An 18,674-nucleotide genomic window follows, 5' to 3' on the forward strand; every position below is an offset into this window, starting at 1 on the left:
CAGGACACAACCCAAAGCAATTAAATCGTAATTTCTATGGGGTGGGACTCAAGCGTAGTTTGTTTTTTTTTTTTTTTGGCTTGTCCTGTTGAAGCATCTGTGATTTCAATGTGTAAAATGAACAGTGACTTCCAGTTGCAACACAAGTTGGAAAACGATAGGCCCATGTGCAGCTCTTCTCTGACCCACATTTAAGAATATTTTAATAACCAACATTTCAAAATTGAGAGGCTCCTCGCAGAGCCCTCTTAGCCCAGGGCAGCCTATTAAAATATTTACCTGGTTCTTGTAGACATCTGAGTTTGGCTCTTGTGTTGGTATCACTTGAGACCCATGGATTACTGTGGTAATAAGTTGTGCTTTTGGCATTGTTAGAGCTGCTACGTTATCAATGTGTGACTGATTTTTATTCTAATTGGCTTCCACTCTGAAAATGGCCCTAAACAAACATTATCTATAGTTTAATCATAGTCTGAAAATTGTTTTTCAAAAGAATCTATCATTTTCGCTACTCTAAAAGCTACTGCTAAAAGATCAACCACAGTTGCCTCTGCTCCTGCAGTAGGCATTATTTCATTATTTCTGGTTGAACATTTCCGAGTTAGCTATTTCATCCTGGGTATTTAAGTGGAGAAACAAATTCCTTAAAATGAACCAGAAACACACCAACTTTATCCCCAAAGAACTCTGAAAAAATATGAGGGGTTCACACTTTTTCCTGTTTCTAAATGAGTCAAGGTCTCCCCCTAATTCTCACTACTTATTTTCTGAAAAGTTTCACAGGTTCCACAGGAGAAATGCTGAGAAACAAATAGAAATATGCTTTTCTGTGCATTTTCAGTTATAAAACAAATTCTCTAACAAGTTCCAATGGACAATGCAAAAAGTTTCACACTGAAAATTCATTTAACAAATAATTTGACCTACAACTGCAAATTACTTGGCCACTGTTTATCAAATCAAATGATGCTGAACACTCTAACTCTCAACTCTATGTGTGATAGTCTTCTCATGATGCCAGTCCCAGTCACCAAGATGGGAAGGGTTATTCTTCTATCCATGGCTGATTTTTATGATGAGGCAAAACAGAGAGCCACATTAGTTGCAAATCCTGCAAGAGCAAATTAAAGATCAGATGTAGCATATAGCCTTCCTCTAACAGGAACAGGAACAGGTATTTATACAGTCTTTGATAGGTTCAGTACACTACAGATTAGATAAGAACCACCTTTCGTATCAAATGCCACGTCATTCTGAAACCAGATTAACAAAATATGATACAAAGAGGTAGCATGATGCTGCTCAGAAAGAATAAAGCTTAAGTTCGATAGGAGAAACTGTGAGATCTTGGACTAGTTGCTTAATCTTGTTGAGTAACCTTATCTTTCTTTTAGATAATGATACAAGTTAAAGTGTTCTGAAGATATTAAGTGATAAATGAACTCTGGTAATTATAAATCCAAATAAGACCAAATTAAACTGTCCTAAATTCTGGCCTTGAATATTAATGACAAAGATCTCAACTTGGGACCTTCTTTAAGACAACTCTCCCCTCATTTTGGCAGGAGATATCAGCTTCTAAAAGTGAACCAAGTGGAAGTAATGTGACGGAGTTTCAAGTTTGAGAATGACTTTTAAATTTATGTCTATAAACTGACAAAGATCTACTGGGCATCTAATATCACTCATAAAACGAATAGCAACCTAAATTCAATGTTCAAGACACAGAACTTGGAAAGCTTCCAGAAAATGCTCTGAAGGCTTCATTAACCAAGTTTATTGTTGGGGAGAGTCTCATTCACAGTTCCCTGCAAAGAAACTGAACCAAATCTTGACATTTTATGTTAAGTAGGAACAGTGAATAAGGCACATAATATAGGTGACTCTTAGGCCACCAATGTCTTTTTCTTAATATAAAAATAAACATAAGTAACTAATGGAATAACAAAATAAAAGTTTATTTTATTAGAATTAGGAATGTTCTTTCCCTCTGGGCAACCTGAACAGTCCAGTTACAATGAAAATCTAAGAACAGTTATTTCCACAGCACAGTGTGCTCTACGCACAAAATTACAGGGTTAGGAGCATTTAATCAATTTACCGATCTGATTGTCTCACCAACCCGCCCCCTCCCATCCCCCAAGTGCTCTATACCGGGATTTTTGTACATCAAGTCCTTTTCTCTCTTATGCTAAATTTCAGTTCCTAATCATGGCTGATCCACATTTTACACTGCAGATTCAACCATTTCAAATCAAGTCAGTCAGTCTTGGATCTGCTATATTTGTGTGTATGTATACACGTGTATTTAATGTATTTATTTAAACACACATAAAACATACAATCTGGGTTGCAGCGGATTACATAGAATTTAGAGTCTGATGATATATGCTACTCAATTTTACCACTGTGGTTTGTAGTCCTGCGCTTTGGATCAACAATTTTATTGTAAATTATTTAAGTCCATCTACTGCTCAATGAATTGTTCAAATGATGCATGCAGTTTTCAGAAGACCTCAAAAAGACAAGGGAGACCCTGGTGCTGACCATGAATAGAGCCCTCTGACAGAAAGACTTAGGTGAAACAGGGAAGCCATCATATCATTTGGCTTAAGACCTATCCCAGCTGAGATCACTGAAGTTACTTACTGACAATGAAAGTGATTAACTGATGGGAATTCTGTCAGATATGGAGATAGTTGTTAAAAGCTTGAAATGGAAAAGGCCAATTCATCTTGATCCATACATATTAGGGAATGCACCCACAACTGCAATACCCTCAGGTAATATGCCAACACTGAAACTAGAAAACAGCTCTAAAAAGCACTGTTCTTCCATGGGGGGGGGCTGTTATTATGAAGTGCACACACTGTTTCTGGATACCTCTTGTAAGGGGAGCGTGTAAAAAGGGTTTATGACACTGAAATCTAGATACTGTAGTTAACCATGTAAGATATTTCTTAAAACACCACATATACACAAAACATTTTAAGGGGGCCACATATATCTAGATAGCAACTCTGGCTGCTTTTCAAAGTTACCAAGGAAAGGAACTTATTCAAGCTTTCTTAAAAAAAAAAATCCTTAGTTTTGATAAATGTCTTTTAAGATTGATGCAGTCATTTAAAATAAAATCAAATGTTTGACAAGGAAAAGGAAGGAGAAGAGAATAAGGAAGAAGCAGACACTGAGTTCAGATTTGCACCTGAGGTGGCAAGGGAGGGGAGGATAAAAGGTATAGATAAAGTTGATCCTAGAGCGACAAGTGGTTTAAGGAAGCAGCATAATATACTCAGCAAACATTCACTGATTTCTGATGGGAAAAGAACAGTTGCAAGTACATCTCATGTAACAACCTTTTCTAAAAGGAAAAGTAGGGTTGATTTAGCAAAGCCTAACTTAGGCAAAAGGCCAGAGGAAAGTGAAACTACTTCCCAATGGAGTAGTAAGATGTACGGTGCAAGAGCAGACAGAGCTGCCTCACAAAAGGTAAACACTCCCTAGGCGCAAGACATTTAGAGGAAGACAAAGAGGTCCTTCAGCCAGAAGTGGTATTTAGTATTAAGACCTCATCTAGTTGCCTAGTTCACTCTGTACTCCTGTATAAAACTGACAGATTTAGGGATGAAAAATACCACAGCCAGAATGGCCTAAACAGATACATAGTTAATAAAACCACCACCATCCTTTACTTTTAACATAGCTCTTAGTAGAAATTTCATAAAAATGGACATCACAGCTAAAACGCCTTATTAATTCTCCTATCTGTTGACAAATAGAAAAGAAGCAAAGATTTCTATTTAAATGCACTAGATGGGAATATCAAGTTCTAGGATGTTTGCCTTCAAACTGAACCCACAGCAACACACACAAGCAATTTCAGTATCTGCCATTTTTAATTCACAATCTGAATCTAAGTGAATGGCTATTTATTTATATTTATATTTAAAGCAAAAACGTCCTATTTGACACCCTAACATAAAGAAGGGATGAGAGAAGAGCCATAACTAAAATCTTAAAAGGCTCAAAGCAGCAATTAAAGGGACAAATTTTTGAAATGTGTCCTCTGGATGTGACAGGAAGCCTAGGAAGCCTTCAGCTGTGTGTATGACACGGGCCCACAAAGGCTTACGTAGATGTATGAGGCTGCTGAGAGGGATGAGGTTGGAGACTGGGTCATTCTTCAATGGCAGCAACAAAGCTCCCTGTTGCAGCCCTTATCCAGCCACGGCATTTAGTCAGAGCTTGACCTCTCTGTGCTCAACCAGGAGCTGGCAATTCTGGGCATGAGACCCAGGGCCAGCAACAAATACATCAAAACCAGAGAGGGCAAAGTAATTTCAGGAAAGGGAAATCAAAGAACTCTAGTTAGGTCTTCCAGAGGTGCTAAACCAACACACCTTTTATCCCAACCCTCAGCCCTGGAAAGATAAAGCAAACTGAAAGAAAATGCACAGCAAATAGACATAATCTTGAAGATTTTTAAAGAATAAATATTTTTTGTAATTAAACATTATGCAAACACGTGCCACGCTTGCTTTGTCCATGCATATGCACTATATACAATTTTGAAAAATACTGTGTTGTCCTCTTGTTTTAAAAGTCATATACAAAGTTTTTTTTGTTTTTTTTTTAATTCCTCTTTCTGCCTACCCTCTTCCCCGCCCCAAGAATTTTCTTTACAAGGAACTAATCATTATTCACTCATGACCTTGGGGTATGAGAGAGAGACAGTCTGTGTGTGTGGGTATATCTGTATGTGTCGGGGAGAAACGGGAGAGGTCCTTTACCAAAGTACAACAAAATGGCTGGTTTGGACATGAAAAGCAGTGTCAAGGAGCAGTTTTAAATTTTAACTGTACTACACTCAGGAAAAAGAAAATGAAAAAAAAAGGAGTCAGCTTGGAGAATGAAGCTACGTTACAAGTTAAAGTTGGAGGGCTTTTAGTGTGTCTGTCACACTTTTGTTGGCGGCCTAGAATACTGTTGTACAATGGTTTATCTACCTTTTTTTTTATTACAATATAATTTACTTAAACTTTCCGTTAACAAAACAGAATTCTGGTACTACAGACCAGCGGTGTCAGAATAGGCTTAGTGCCTCCTTGTTTGTGTTTGTTTTGTTTGTTTTAATTGCATGAGCACTCTAGATGGTAAAGTTTTCAGAGTTCATTTTATGCAGGGCCATTCTCAGTCCTCAATGTACTCCCACAGATCTTTTTCATAGCCTTCATGCACATGCTGTAACAAAACCCTTCGTCGACTCTCACAGTATCTGTAATCAAAGAGAAAGAGAGAGAAAAAAAAACAAACACCTGTTGTCAGCCTCCAGTAAATTTTTTTTTTTAAGAGGCATTTACTTGTTTTTTAGGGCTCCCTATAGTTTATCCAGACATAGAACCTGTTTTTAAAAGGCATATTTTTAGGTCTAGATGTAAAGACATGACTATTTCTAATTTTCAAAAGGTATTTTCCGGAGTTTCTAGTTTGGGGAAATTAATTCCAGAGCAATAAACAAGCCTTAGAAATTATCTGATTCAATCTCATCATTCTACAGGTAAGTAAACAGTTTTAGGAAGAAGTAATTTCAGGGGGTATTCACAACTAAAATCTTAAAGTACTAGCGGTAGCTCTAATTGGCTAAGGGAAGTGAACATATTACTCAGGATTAAATTTTCAAGTCTTGCAAATTCCCAGAGATTTCCACTACTATTAAAGAGAAAACAACTTTTTCCAGCAAACAACTTTTGGAGAAAGAGCTCTACGTGAGAAAGCAAACATTTTGCATCTTTTACTTAAGAGGTGACATCTCTTAAAGTATCATCTATCCCTAGGACAAAGTAAATCTCTCCTTGGAAAATCAAATCTTAGAAAAAAATCTTTAAAAAGTCTGGGTAGCTCACTTGCCAAGAGCCACGATCCACCAGGATCCCTAGGCCAGGGCCAGCATGTTATTCTCACCCCTCATCCTAATAGTCACTTGCCCTTTTTGGGCTCCTTCTTCCTGTCAGGGCAATAACTACATAGATAAAGCCACATGGAAGAAGCAGGATCAGCCAGCACTGGCTGATTTCCTCCCTATGCCCAAAGGACAGAAGCGATCTGTGAGAAACATGGCAGCAGTTCAGTTATTGAATATGCTAAACCCAAGTTTCACCATCATTTAACTTCACCACTATGGCATACCACACCACCAGTGGCAGACATTTTTGCTCAACAACTAAAAATAAACTTACCTGTACTTATCTTGTACTTTCTGCTTTATATCCTGCAGAGAGTCTTGGGAAATATCTCGTTCGAGGTAACCCGAGAGCACCTCTGTGGCATTCTCTAGATCTGCTTGGTTATTCTGCAATAGGAAGGAGAATATATAGTAAATTCTGCCTTCAAAAGAAAGCTAAGAGATAAACTATCTTAGCTACTTCCTTAATAGACTGTACTCAACACCAATTTTCACAGGTGGTCAATTGTACCTCTAAAGTCCTTCATTACTTCCACCTCTAACAACTTGTTTTCTCTTTTTTTTCTCTTAGGAGAACTTTTTAACTATGAAAAGAACCAAAGATTTATCCATTACCTCTGGAAGAATACCAAGTATAATTTGAAAGTACTTAAGAAAATGTTTTTGGAAATCTAGCTCTGAAAACTATTATGTTAAAGCCTGAGAAACAAACAGAAATGCATTATTCTTTGTATCTAGCTAGATACCTAATCTTATCAGAAAACACTGTATGAAAGATTAAAATTTTGTTATCCAACCGTTACTAGTATAGCTAGTTCTGTACATTTACCCATCTAAATTCCCATCTGCTAGTCACTGTTACTATCTAGCCATCTATCCACATCAATACTGCATGTATAAATTTTAAATGAGCATCTCTACTTGAAAAAACTTTACTGCTGAAAGCCCCCTTTTAGTCACTACTTCTCCACAAAAGACAAGCTCCATATTTACTTCTAATACCATGTTATGAGTTTTACCTGAACAGACTTTTGAAAAGAACTTAAGATGTTCCTGGTGTTACATAAGCATTATACATGGATTGTCTCACTTAAACATCTTAACATTTCTAGAAAAGTATTATCCCCATTCTAAAACAGAGATATAGAAGAGGTTAAATAACTTGCTTCAAGTCAACAGAGCTAAAAAGTGATGAAGTCAAGATTCAAATTCAGGACTAATTGCAGAGCCTGCACACTTAATCACTAGCTGGCTAAACCACATCAATTTGAATGTAGTTTACAGCAAGATATCTGAATTTTTTGTACCTTCCTAATAAACGATAAACTTTTGATCCACATTCGGGGGCAAAGAGTAACCTTTAAAACTCTTATCTATAAAAGATAAGTAGTCCTATGACACACAGGTGGTTTTTTTACCCACTCAGTAACTATTCCTACCTCAAAGATAATGGACTGGTTATTCTTTTTGAGGTAGAAAGCGAAGACATAAGTGTACATGAGTGTGGCACGACACTGGCAGAGGACATCAACTGCTTTCTTCAGGAACTGCACCTCAATCCAGGACATGTTGTGCTGTTGCATCTCTTCCATTTTCTGTTTCACCTGAGCATATAGTTTGTGCTCAAAGCGGAGACTCTGCATGTGGTTCATATAGCGATTACAGTAGAACAGGTACCTCTGCAGGGCTGCCCTAGATCTCTGTCCCATTAAAAAAAATTAAGGTCACATAATTATAACAAATTTATTATAGGCACACAAAACCTGATATCATATTTACTGATGAAACGGAATAGGAATTTAGGCTAAAATCAAGAACAGAGAGACATCTATTGCTACCTCTGTTACTTAATATTTTTTGACTGTCCTATAGCTGTACTTTCCAATATAGCAGCCAGCAGTCACATATGGCCATTAAAAGTAAAATTTCAGTTTCTTAGTATTGCAGTCAGTGTCTACCAAATCAGACGGTGGTATTAAGAACATTTCCATCATTATGAATATTCTACTGGATAGCTCTGTTCTGCAGTGTGCAATAAGGTGCATCAATATTATAAAGTAAAAAACAAAAGAGAGGCAACCAGACATCATATAACTCCTAATATAATGCAACAGAAACTACACAGTACATTTAACACCAGTTAAGTGTTCTGTGTTCTTTCCACATCCCTCACCAAATCGTCTGAATGCGAGTATCTAGAATTAGCACCAGTTTCAGCAAGTTTAGGGACAGAAGAACCTAACCAGGGATTTGCAGTTGGGAAATCCAGAATAAGAAAAATGCTACAGCACAAAAATGATTTAAGTTTCCTCAACAAATAAATGGCAAAAGAAGAAGGAAAAAAAAAAAAAAAAGCCCCAAAACATGAAAGGACCTACAGATTATAACATCACATCCAACTTGTGGACCTATATGGATCCTCATTTGAACCAATTATAAAAGAAAGTTTATGAGATAAATGGGGACACTGGAACACATATTAACAAAATACTGCTTCAAAAATATATAATAAATATATAGCATAGTTATAAAATAACATAATATACAAATACTACTACAGTTTTATGAAAAATCTTTTAAAGTACATGAAGTATTAAAAAATATGATGAAGTATTTAAAAACATGATATCAGGTCTAAATTTGTTTTATATTGTTTATCATACTGCAAAAATAATTCACATGGGTCTCTCTTATTACACTGTAGATGTTAAGGAGATACACTTTTAAAAAAGTAATCTTGGGACTTGTCCAGTGGTCAAGACTTTGAGCTCCCGGTGAAGGGGAGAATGGGTTTGATCCCTGGTCAGGGAACTAAGATTTCACAGTTCAGTTCAGTTCAGTCGCTCAGTCATGTCTGACTCTTTGCAACCCTTTGGACTGCAGCATGCCAGGCTTCACTGAAACTCCAATACTTTGGCCACCTGATGTGAAGTGACTCATTGGAAAAGACCCTGATGCTGGGAAAGATCGAAGGCAGGAGGAGAAGGGGACGACAGAGGATGAGATGGTTGGATGGCATCACCAACTCAATGGACATGAGTCTGAGCAAGATTCCACAAGCAGCCAAAAATATCATTTTCTTCATATTAAATACTAGACACAACAAGATTAAAAAAAGCAATCTTGTTATAACTCTAGTACTTAATATCTAAAAAATGATTGTTGAATGTAACTACTATAGAAGGATTTCTTACCACACACATGGATTTCTTTTCTTTAAACACCATTCTCCTCTTCCTCTCCTCATGCCTATGGCTTACAAACAGTACAGATACTACAAGGCCTTATGCTTGGTCTCTTGCTCAGAAACACTAATTCTGAACCACATAACTAGCCAATCACATGATCCAGTATCTTACAACATGGAAACACCTAAAAAAACCTACACAAGTCATATTATTTCAGCAGTCAGGTAGGTAATCAATGCTTACACAGTGGAAAATTATGCCAATCATATCTAAAAATACTATGACAATTATATCTATTCATTATTAGATAAAAATAATAGTACTGTTATTAGATATGATTATACATAATAAAATTATGCCAATTATTTCTAAAAATAGAATATGCAAAGAATAATCTACTTGGCATTTTACCTCCATACAAAGCACTAATATTTTCAAGAATTCCCAAGATGAAATGGAAAACCTAAATCATGAATTAAAATGTATGTTATAGGACTTAATATGACTAAGAGTTCTCAAACAGCTTGCATCATTAAGATAATTTTAAAATTCAATATGAAAAAAACCAAACCACCCACACTACCACTGCAAATAATACCCATTTTTAAATCAAATCCCAGAATCTGGACTGAGAAATGCAATGTCCTGAAAACGCTTTGGAAAAACACACAACAACATGACTGCTTAGAAGACGGATAGGCAATCCAGCTGCTGCCTATTTTTGTTTTCAAAGTTAATCTGAAATGCTGCCGCATCCACTCCTTTAAGTCTATGGCTGAGTCAGCAAGCATCACAGGAGAAGGACGGAACTGAGCAATTCTAACAGACTGGATAGTCTGCAAAGCTGAAAACAGTTACTACCTGACCACTCACAGAAGTATACTGACTCTGGGTTAGTAGATAAGAAAATTTAGGGAATTCCCTGGCAATCTGGTGGTCAGGACTCTGATCTGACAGCCAGGGACCTGGGTTCAATCCCTAGTTGGAAAACTAACATTCCGCAAGCCGCATACTGTGGTCACAGAAAAGAAAAAAGAAAAGAAAAAAGTACCATATATGTTCTTTCTGTACTGTGTGCCAACCTTATAGTACTTTTTTAAGAACTACAACTGCCTAAAAATGGAAAACAAACAAACGAACTACAACTGCTGAGAAGCGGGCAAGAGAGGGTGAGATGGTTGCATAGTACCACCAACTCAACAGACATGAGTCTTAGCAAACACAGGGAATGGAATACTGAAGGACAGGGAAGCCTTGCGAACTGCAGTCCATGGGGTCACAAAGAGTCGGACACAACTTAGCAACAACAATATAACATAAATAGAATCATGTGACAGAGATCACAGAATGCTATCTGTAGACACTGGCTTTTTCACTCAGCACAGTGCCTGTGACATCTAAATTGCTATGTGGATAAACAGTTCATTTTTTGTTATCACTGAATAATATTTCACAGTATGGATTACCATGGTTTGTCTAATCATTCACCAATTAAGGAAAGTTTTAGATGTTTCCAGTTTGGGACTATAACAAATAAAGCTGCTATGAACCACTGTTTAAAAAAAAAGAACTACAATTGCCAGAAAACACTAGGCCAGAGTATGGACGTAGAGGAAGTGAGGAAAGAATAAGCTAGGTGTGTATGCCATGGTGTGCTCCATTCTGGGAGGTATGGCTCCTACTAAATAAACAAATACAGTCAACTCATACAAACCCCTTTCCCTGTACACTCACAGGATCAGAAGATTCTAGTTTAGTCCAATATATGACCTAGAAAAATAATGCAATCTAATGTCTACAATCTATACATTAAAAGGGCTAAGAAGCTATGTCCAATAATCCACCCTCCCTGCAGATCTCAGAAAGGAATGCTACCAGCACCCAAACACTTACCAGTTAAGGTCAAGGATAACCCATACACTTTCCATTGTCAGCAAATTCTGGCTAGATTTAGCCAGACTACTAAAGAACCTGCCTGCCAATGCAGAAGACATAAGAGACCCAAATTCGATCTATGGGTCGGGAAGATCCCCTGGAGAAGGAACTGGCAATCCACTCCAGTATTCTTGCTTGGGGAACCCCATGAACAGAGGAGCCTGGCAGGCTACAGTCCATGGTTTAGCAAAGAGTTGGACACTACTGAAGCAACTTAGCACACAAAAACTAAAAGCCCACCATGGTAATTAGGAAAAATATAATGCTACATAAGAGAAAAACAGCATTTCTTTATGGATTGAAAAAAATATTATCATAATTAGAAGAAAACTTTAGGACAAAAGCAGAAAGCCAGAAAGGGAGGCGGGGGGAGCTAAGATTTAAAAACAAACCTGAAACAGAAGGAGATGCAATGACAAACTTAGCTGAATAAAAATGAAAGAGAGGACTCAATTCAAAATGGAGGGTGGGAAAGGCATCACTCTCATTGCAGAGTTTTTTATACAAAGGTTACATGGGTGATGGTTCTCAAATTATAGTCTGAGGATACTAGAGGGAACTGGAGTAGGGGTTCCAAATGATCTCGTTTAAACAGACCATGGAAATTTTTAAATATTAAAAATCTGATAATAACCTGAAGAAAACACAAACACTCGACCACCTGAATAAACTTATGACAACGCTTTCAGGTCTTACATTTGTAAAATGGCTAAAAATGGCATCAAGCCATACTACTTTAACTGCACCAGAGTTGAGAATAAGTGACAGGAAATACATTAATAATAAATTCTGATCAAATCAAATTTTGATGCACTGTAGGGATGAAAAGGCAATAGTTGATATATAGAAAACTGATGGGAGAACAAATTATCACGTGGTACTTATAGTAGTATAATAATACTAAATTCAAAAATTCTGGGTCTTAGTCTATCAACAGTAATTCAATTTCAACAAATAACTTATTTGTATAATTAGTTTTTTTGAGTTTCACTGGTTGTGGGTTTTTTCATTTGGTTGTATAGCTGCTTAAAATAGTCCAGCTGGTTTTACTTTAAACACAGTTAATATAGTAATATTATAATGAATATAATGTAAACCAACATTATAACCTGTGGGTTTTTTCCCCCTTTAAAACGATCACAAATATTGTAAACATCTGAAATATGACAGCCTAGGTTATGTAAATATATTCTTTTGTATTTACAGTAATTTAAATAAATTTTAAAGGAGCCTTTGAAAAGTGAAATAATAACAAACAGGTCGTGTTCTGGCTTGCATCTTGGCAAGACAAGTCTTTTTAAAAGATTCTGGGAAGAGAAATGGGGACTTTAAATACAGAATGTATGAATGTAAGGGATGACTAAATTCTAGAATTCTACTATTAAGGCAGAATTACTAGCCTGAAAGGAACTCAAAGTGTTACTGAATCTAATCCACACCAAGGGTTTGAATCTCTTCTTCTATAAAAGTGGGTTATTTCCTTATTCAGTAATAGGGAAATCCCTACCTCCTGAGACAGTTCATTCCAAGTTACCTAAAATCATTAGAGCTTCTTGAACAATGAAGTAATTAATTAAAAAGAAGTGAGGCTGGATATAAATAGCAGCAGTGCCATTTAACAAATATTGTCCTTTAGACTCTTTGCTGGGCAGGGAACACCTTGCTATGGAAGACTACTGATACCTAGAGGTATGCTATATTACTAGACTGGTTTTTTTTTTTTTTAATGCAAACAAATCTATAAATAGGAATACTCCTAATATGTATTTTGCATAAGATTCCCTTTCTACATGTATACAGATATACAGTATTTATTGGAATATCCTTTAACAAATCTTTCAGAATTGAACTCTTTTGCTAAATTATTCCCTAATCAACAGATAATGCACACTCCTGTTCAACCGTTACCTGAAAATAAATGTACTTACCTCCTGTGCGTCTCTTGCTGCCTTTGCATCATCCTCATTATAGCGGTTACAGTTGTACCTGAAGTAAGTAAAGAGGATTCCATAAAGCCATAAATCAATGAAAAGGGAACAAATCACAGAATTTTAGCCTGGATTTAGCAATTATATAGAGCCAATATTCTCCTTTACAAAGATAAAATGAGGTGAAGAAAAAAAAAAGCCCCTAGGTGTTTGAATCCTTTCCAAGAGTATGTCTGTTCTCTATTAGTAAAAAGCAGTTTCCCACCCCCTGAGGCAGTCCACTCATTAAGTTTACTGATAATCATTGGAAAACATTTTTTCATTTACCAACTGTAGTTTGAACTTCTAATTCATATTTTGAAGAAAGAGACTATCTCATCTCCTACACAGTCTGTTATTTAGCCAAATATTTTCAATTTTTCCAGATTACTCACCTTGTTATCCTCACTTGTATACACCAAAAAGAACCAACTGTTGACAGACTGTTATGTGACAAGTGCTGTGCTATATGCTTTATATGCTCTGAACAGTTTATGAGAATCCCTGAAAACTCAATATACAAAATGAGGAGCAAGGGGAAATCTGCCCAGAGAAGTCAGCTCAGAGTGGAGATGTGTAAGACAGGCACTTCTCCTTCCTGATTACCTGTTTTATTTTATGGGAGCCTACATTTTGAGAACAACTGACATACACTATATTCCATCCACTTACTAAGGATTTTAACTGTACTATCACATTTAATCCCCTCAATTACCTTATGAAATATGTATCATTATCCTCACTGAGCATATGAAGAATCCGATTTTGAGAAGATAAGCAACATATTAAGATCACAAAAGAAGAGTTTCAGAGGTGGAAATTAATCTGATGCCCTTCTGCCAACTGAGACCCATGCTCTTAACTAGTGAATACATATCTTCAGAATCTTTCTAATGATGACCTTTTTAGAAGAATTTTGAATTTAATATAAATCTCATTAAACTGAATTTATTATTCCAGCCTGTCAAATTCTTTAAGATTAAAATGGTTTATATATTCAATATCTCTCTTTGATATAACCCCAGAATATTGTATACAAAATTTTTTATATTAATTCAAGAAAATCATCAATACAATTGAACAGAAAAGCAGTATATAGTTTATGTGAATAAAAAAGATGTGGACAAAGCCTTTCAGCAAACCTTAAAGCATTCCACTAGGAAGACACAAATCTATTACCTGTACTCCCAAACATCTCCATCTGTAGTTCACAGCCTAGGCTACAAACCTCTGTCCACAATGAAATACCTTGCTGAAATCTACCAAACATTCCATAATTCATCATCCTAACAATACCATTTGATTCTGGAATTTCACATAAGAGAAAAACTAAACAAACTAACAAACTATGGTTCATATGCAATTTGTGGAATGAGAAATTCTGAAAATTTGAATTACACTGTCTGCTCCCAATCTTAGGTTCCTTTCTATTTTCCACAGTACTCAGAAACAACCAACAGTGATCACTGATTTCATCTCAAAGTTTTTAAAGTAACCCAGACCACAATTCACCTGAGTCAAGAGACATTACCAGTCCCCCAGATGGATTAATAATCCTCTCTTACCAATAATTATTCTACTCACAAATAAGCCTAAAGATGCCTCTTCTCGCTATCTACTGGTCAACGATTAACACATTTTCTTCCTAACTGATATATCCTCAAAAACTTTCCTTTTGATATTTGTTAGATATTTTTAAGCCTCAACTCACTCTGGGCTTTACTCTGTCAACATTAAGAATTTTAAGGCCAAGAAAGCAAGGAGGGCTCATCTATATTTCCAACTGAGATTACTGACAGTGCTATCTGGAATGTTATTTTGAAGATTCTAAGATATTTTCAGATTTAAACAAGAAAGCACAGCAGGATTCATCTGCAATATTAGCCACGGGAAAAGGCAAGATACAGGCAACATTTCTGATAACCCCCGGACCCAGCCATTCTTCATTCTTCCGTAGTCATCATTTGTTTTGTATCCCTTTCATTTTTCAATCCAGTTCATTTAAAATTTGAGTTGTGATCAGAGACTTCCTTACATACACACAAAAGTCTCTTTAATACTTGTCCCCCATTCCCTCTCTTCTTCACTGAACTTGTATATATACACTCATATGAATTTAGTTTCTGGGAACACTCTAATCTTCAGTTTGCATTCCTAAACCCCAAATATCTTTCCTTGGCTCTGACAGTAGTAAAATCACTTTTTTTTTTTCACCTAACCAATTAGTTTTTACCTAAACTAGTTTAGAATCAATTCAAGACAATCGGTCTATTCCTCTAATTAATGAAATAAATGAAAATTCCAAAGAAACTAAAAGGGAATGTTTGCCATTGTCTTAAGTTCAGATTCTCCTCATCTTGTCTTGAGCTTGCAATTTTTCCCCTCCCACCCACTCTCTACAAAGCAGCCACAATGTCCAGATAAAGTATGGAAAACACCTAATACAGAGCATGTCATCTAAACTACAGACATAACGTTGTTACTCTCAGTAAAAATACTTCTGATAATTGTCCAAACTACTTCAGGTCCCAGTCTACTTTCCCTTTTCCTATTCCCCACAATTTATGAGGGGCCACAAACTCAAACACCAACAGGAGACAAATGCAAATAACATAAACTAGTCAAAACGGCAATCTGCATTATTGTAACACCCAGAAATATTTCCACATTTACCAGGAGATGCACTAGCTCCCATTTTTCTTGTTTTGAGAAAAATGCAACAAGATATCTTTAATCTAACTTGCATTTTCCCTGCATGCATGATAAGAAACATGCAGGGAACAAAGGTATGTATCACTACCAAATGTGCCATCGTAAGACATGCAAATGCCAATAAGCTTTGGTCTTAGGGAAAACATTAAACTGCAGTAAAGGCTCCATCTAAAAAGCAACCAACCAATTCCAGGTGATTTTTGCCAAAAAGAAATGCAGGCCTGTTCTTATGTTTCAATGAATGCTAAAACTCTGGATTGCACTGGGTAATTTTCCAGTTCTTAAAGTTTGGACAGGTTTTTTTGTCTAATGGCATGCAGGATAACTAAAACACAACTGTGGATTGGGTTCTGCCAAGTGTCTTTATTGTCTAGAGAGACGTATTAGACAACGCTGAGTAAGTCATGTACTATCACATTCTTCTACCTTTGTTCATGCTACTCCTTTTGCCCTGAATGTTTTTCCTACCACTTTTTGAACAAATGGAACTCTTAGTCTTTCTTAAAGTTCAACTCAGTTGTTACCTGATCTGTGAAATAAATCTTATTAAACTCTCTCTTTGGATATCTTGCATACACTTCTAATACTGATCACACCCTGTATTCATTTATCTAGTCCCAAGTTAGAGGGTGATTTTCATGAGGCAGAAACCTTATTCATAATATGCGGCAGATACATCACACAGTTATGTGAACATGTTCTTCCCTTCGTTTCCCCAACCTACCAGGCAGATCCATGTGGTTCCCAAGGGCCAAGACACACCCAGCAAAACTCTGCTTTACAGTTCTGGTTACGACAGACCATGTGATTACAACCGCCATCCTTCTCAATTGTGACATGGCATTTAGGACATTCCTATGAAGAGAAACTATAAAGTTGGTGTCAATGCTACACTGAGGAGAAGCCAGCTCTAGATTTGGTTTATTTTTAAATTGATTCTGTGATTTATTGTGATTGATACATGTAAAGCACTTAGAACAGTGTCAAACACTTAAGTACTATTGAAAATGAGTTATTATTACGGGTTTTTAAGATGCATGACAATTTAAGGATTTGTTTTAGTGGGGTTGGGGGACAAAAACATTTTAAGTACTTTTAACCATACACACAGTAATAATAGTTTTATGAGAGGCTAAACATTTTGTTCCTGTAAACATACTGTTCCAGTGCTATTTGGAAATAATTACTGAATACTTCCTGTATCCCATACATTGTTCTCAGTGTTCTATATGCATTAACTCATAATCCTTATAGTGGTCTTACTCCGATTTCCATTCATCAGATGAATAAACTAAGAGAAAATTTTAAAGAAACGAATCCAAGGCTATACAAGTAGCAAACGATAGTTAGGATTCAAACCCAAGCAATTTGGCCTTAAGAGTCAGGCAAGTAAAACTGATCATTCTTTTTGTGGCTACTGAATTTCCCAACTTTCTTCTGCCAAATACCCTTGTTAAAATCTTTTCATTGTGGTTCCTTGACAACAGTGCTGCAGAGATTACATCCCCTTGCTCAAGTCTGTATCATTTTCTTGGTTGCTAATGAGCCAAAGTTACTACCCTTGTGGGCACATCTAATGTTCTTCCTCTTGAAAAATTTAGAGAATGAAACTTACTCATTATTTTTAATAAAACTATGAATAAGATGTAAAGCTTGGATTTTTGCTGTATGTTTTTGTGTTGATGTCTATTACTCCCATAAAGGGAGGAAAGTATCACCCAACATAATATTTGTACAATTCAGCTAAAGTGAACAGATTTTACTGTCCACAAACTATAGTATTTCAAAAGAGGTCAATACCATCAGATTTTTGAAGTTACTCACATAAAAAATACTATCATCTTCCCAAAGAAGCAAATTTCAGGCCTAAAATATGTTTCATTCTATATTTCTTGGCTATAATTAACTAAACAGTATTGATTTCTTAATATAACAACAACCTGCAAATCTAAAGTGCTAGTAACAAAAATAAGCTTCTGAAATGTCTCCAGAGGGAAAAACCCTCAGTTTCATCTCAAAACTTCCAACTGATAAATCTATTATTACAAATTGTCATTCTTACTTAATAATCTACCCTCTAAACAAAGTCAAGCATATTCAAACCTATACTCCCTATTTTAAATATCTTGGAGATTTAGAATATGTAGGGATTTTTCCAGATGCAGGAGAGGGTAGTTTATAATCAAACTACTTAGGGAAAATACAACTGCTCTATTCTAAATACTAATCTGACAGCATATTTAAGGATCTAGGACTTTAATGAACATTTCTGGTGGAGAAATCTTCAATTTTTGAAGAAGAATGCTTAAATAACAGAAAAAAAAATTTTTTAATAAAAAAGCAACCACTTTCTGATATTATAGTAAGATTTTCTTAAGTGCCATAAGGTATGTTTATCATGCTGGTTTCAGAGACATAGAAATGCTAATTTCAAAACTACATTCCCCAAAGATGTGGGTATTTCTTTTATGCAACAGGACTGTTTTATTGCCAATGCTTTCTGGGAGACAGAAATGTAAACATGTTTTAATCTTTTAGGGTAGAGCCAGGTATCAGTGTTACAGAATCACGTGCTGGCTGTCATTTAAGCAATCCTTATTCTTATCATTATCCCATAATTGAGTGATGGAAGACCGCAAAGTTATAACTAACTCTGGTCAAACAACTCAATATTCTTCAAAGCATCATCATCATATGTGAAAGACAACAATAAAAATAAACAGCCCATGAATAACACTATTAGTCACCACTCAAAGCCACTTCCTATTCAGACAGGACATAAGATTGGATGTTTATACAATTTCCTACAAAAAATTGGCTGGGTACACAGTTTGGATTCAAATGCTTACCACTTAGGGATAGAAAAGAAGGGTATTCAAGTTTATTTGCATTTGTAAGACATTCCTCTAG

General features: G+C 36.0%; 1 protein-coding gene across 2 annotated transcripts in view; it reads right to left on the bottom strand.

Moving 5' to 3' along the window:
- Positions 1–1,937: 1,937 nt before the first annotated feature.
- The window catches only part of ARIH1 (ariadne RBR E3 ubiquitin protein ligase 1), a 104,595-nt gene continuing 87,858 nt past the window's right edge, over positions 1,938–18,674 (bottom strand). For both annotated transcript variants that reach the window (XM_086322661.1, XM_086322662.1), the window contains 5 exons: positions 16,489–16,619; positions 13,014–13,071; positions 7,402–7,662; positions 6,237–6,349; positions 1,938–5,275 (listed from right to left, as the gene is read on the bottom strand). In XM_086322661.1, coding sequence (XP_086178787.1) covers positions 5,191–5,275; positions 6,237–6,349; positions 7,402–7,662; positions 13,014–13,071; positions 16,489–16,619 — 648 coding nt within the window. In that variant the 3' untranslated portion in view covers positions 1,938–5,190. The remainder of the gene's footprint in view (positions 5,276–6,236; positions 6,350–7,401; positions 7,663–13,013; positions 13,072–16,488; positions 16,620–18,674) is intronic.

The sequence above is a fragment of the Bos grunniens genome, chromosome 10 (genome assembly GCF_055505025.1).
Source record: "Bos grunniens cultivar Pamir isolate PY7600 chromosome 10, Bosgru_T2T1.0, whole genome shotgun sequence".
In the NCBI taxonomy this organism is placed as follows: Eukaryota; Metazoa; Chordata; class Mammalia; order Artiodactyla; family Bovidae; genus Bos; species Bos grunniens.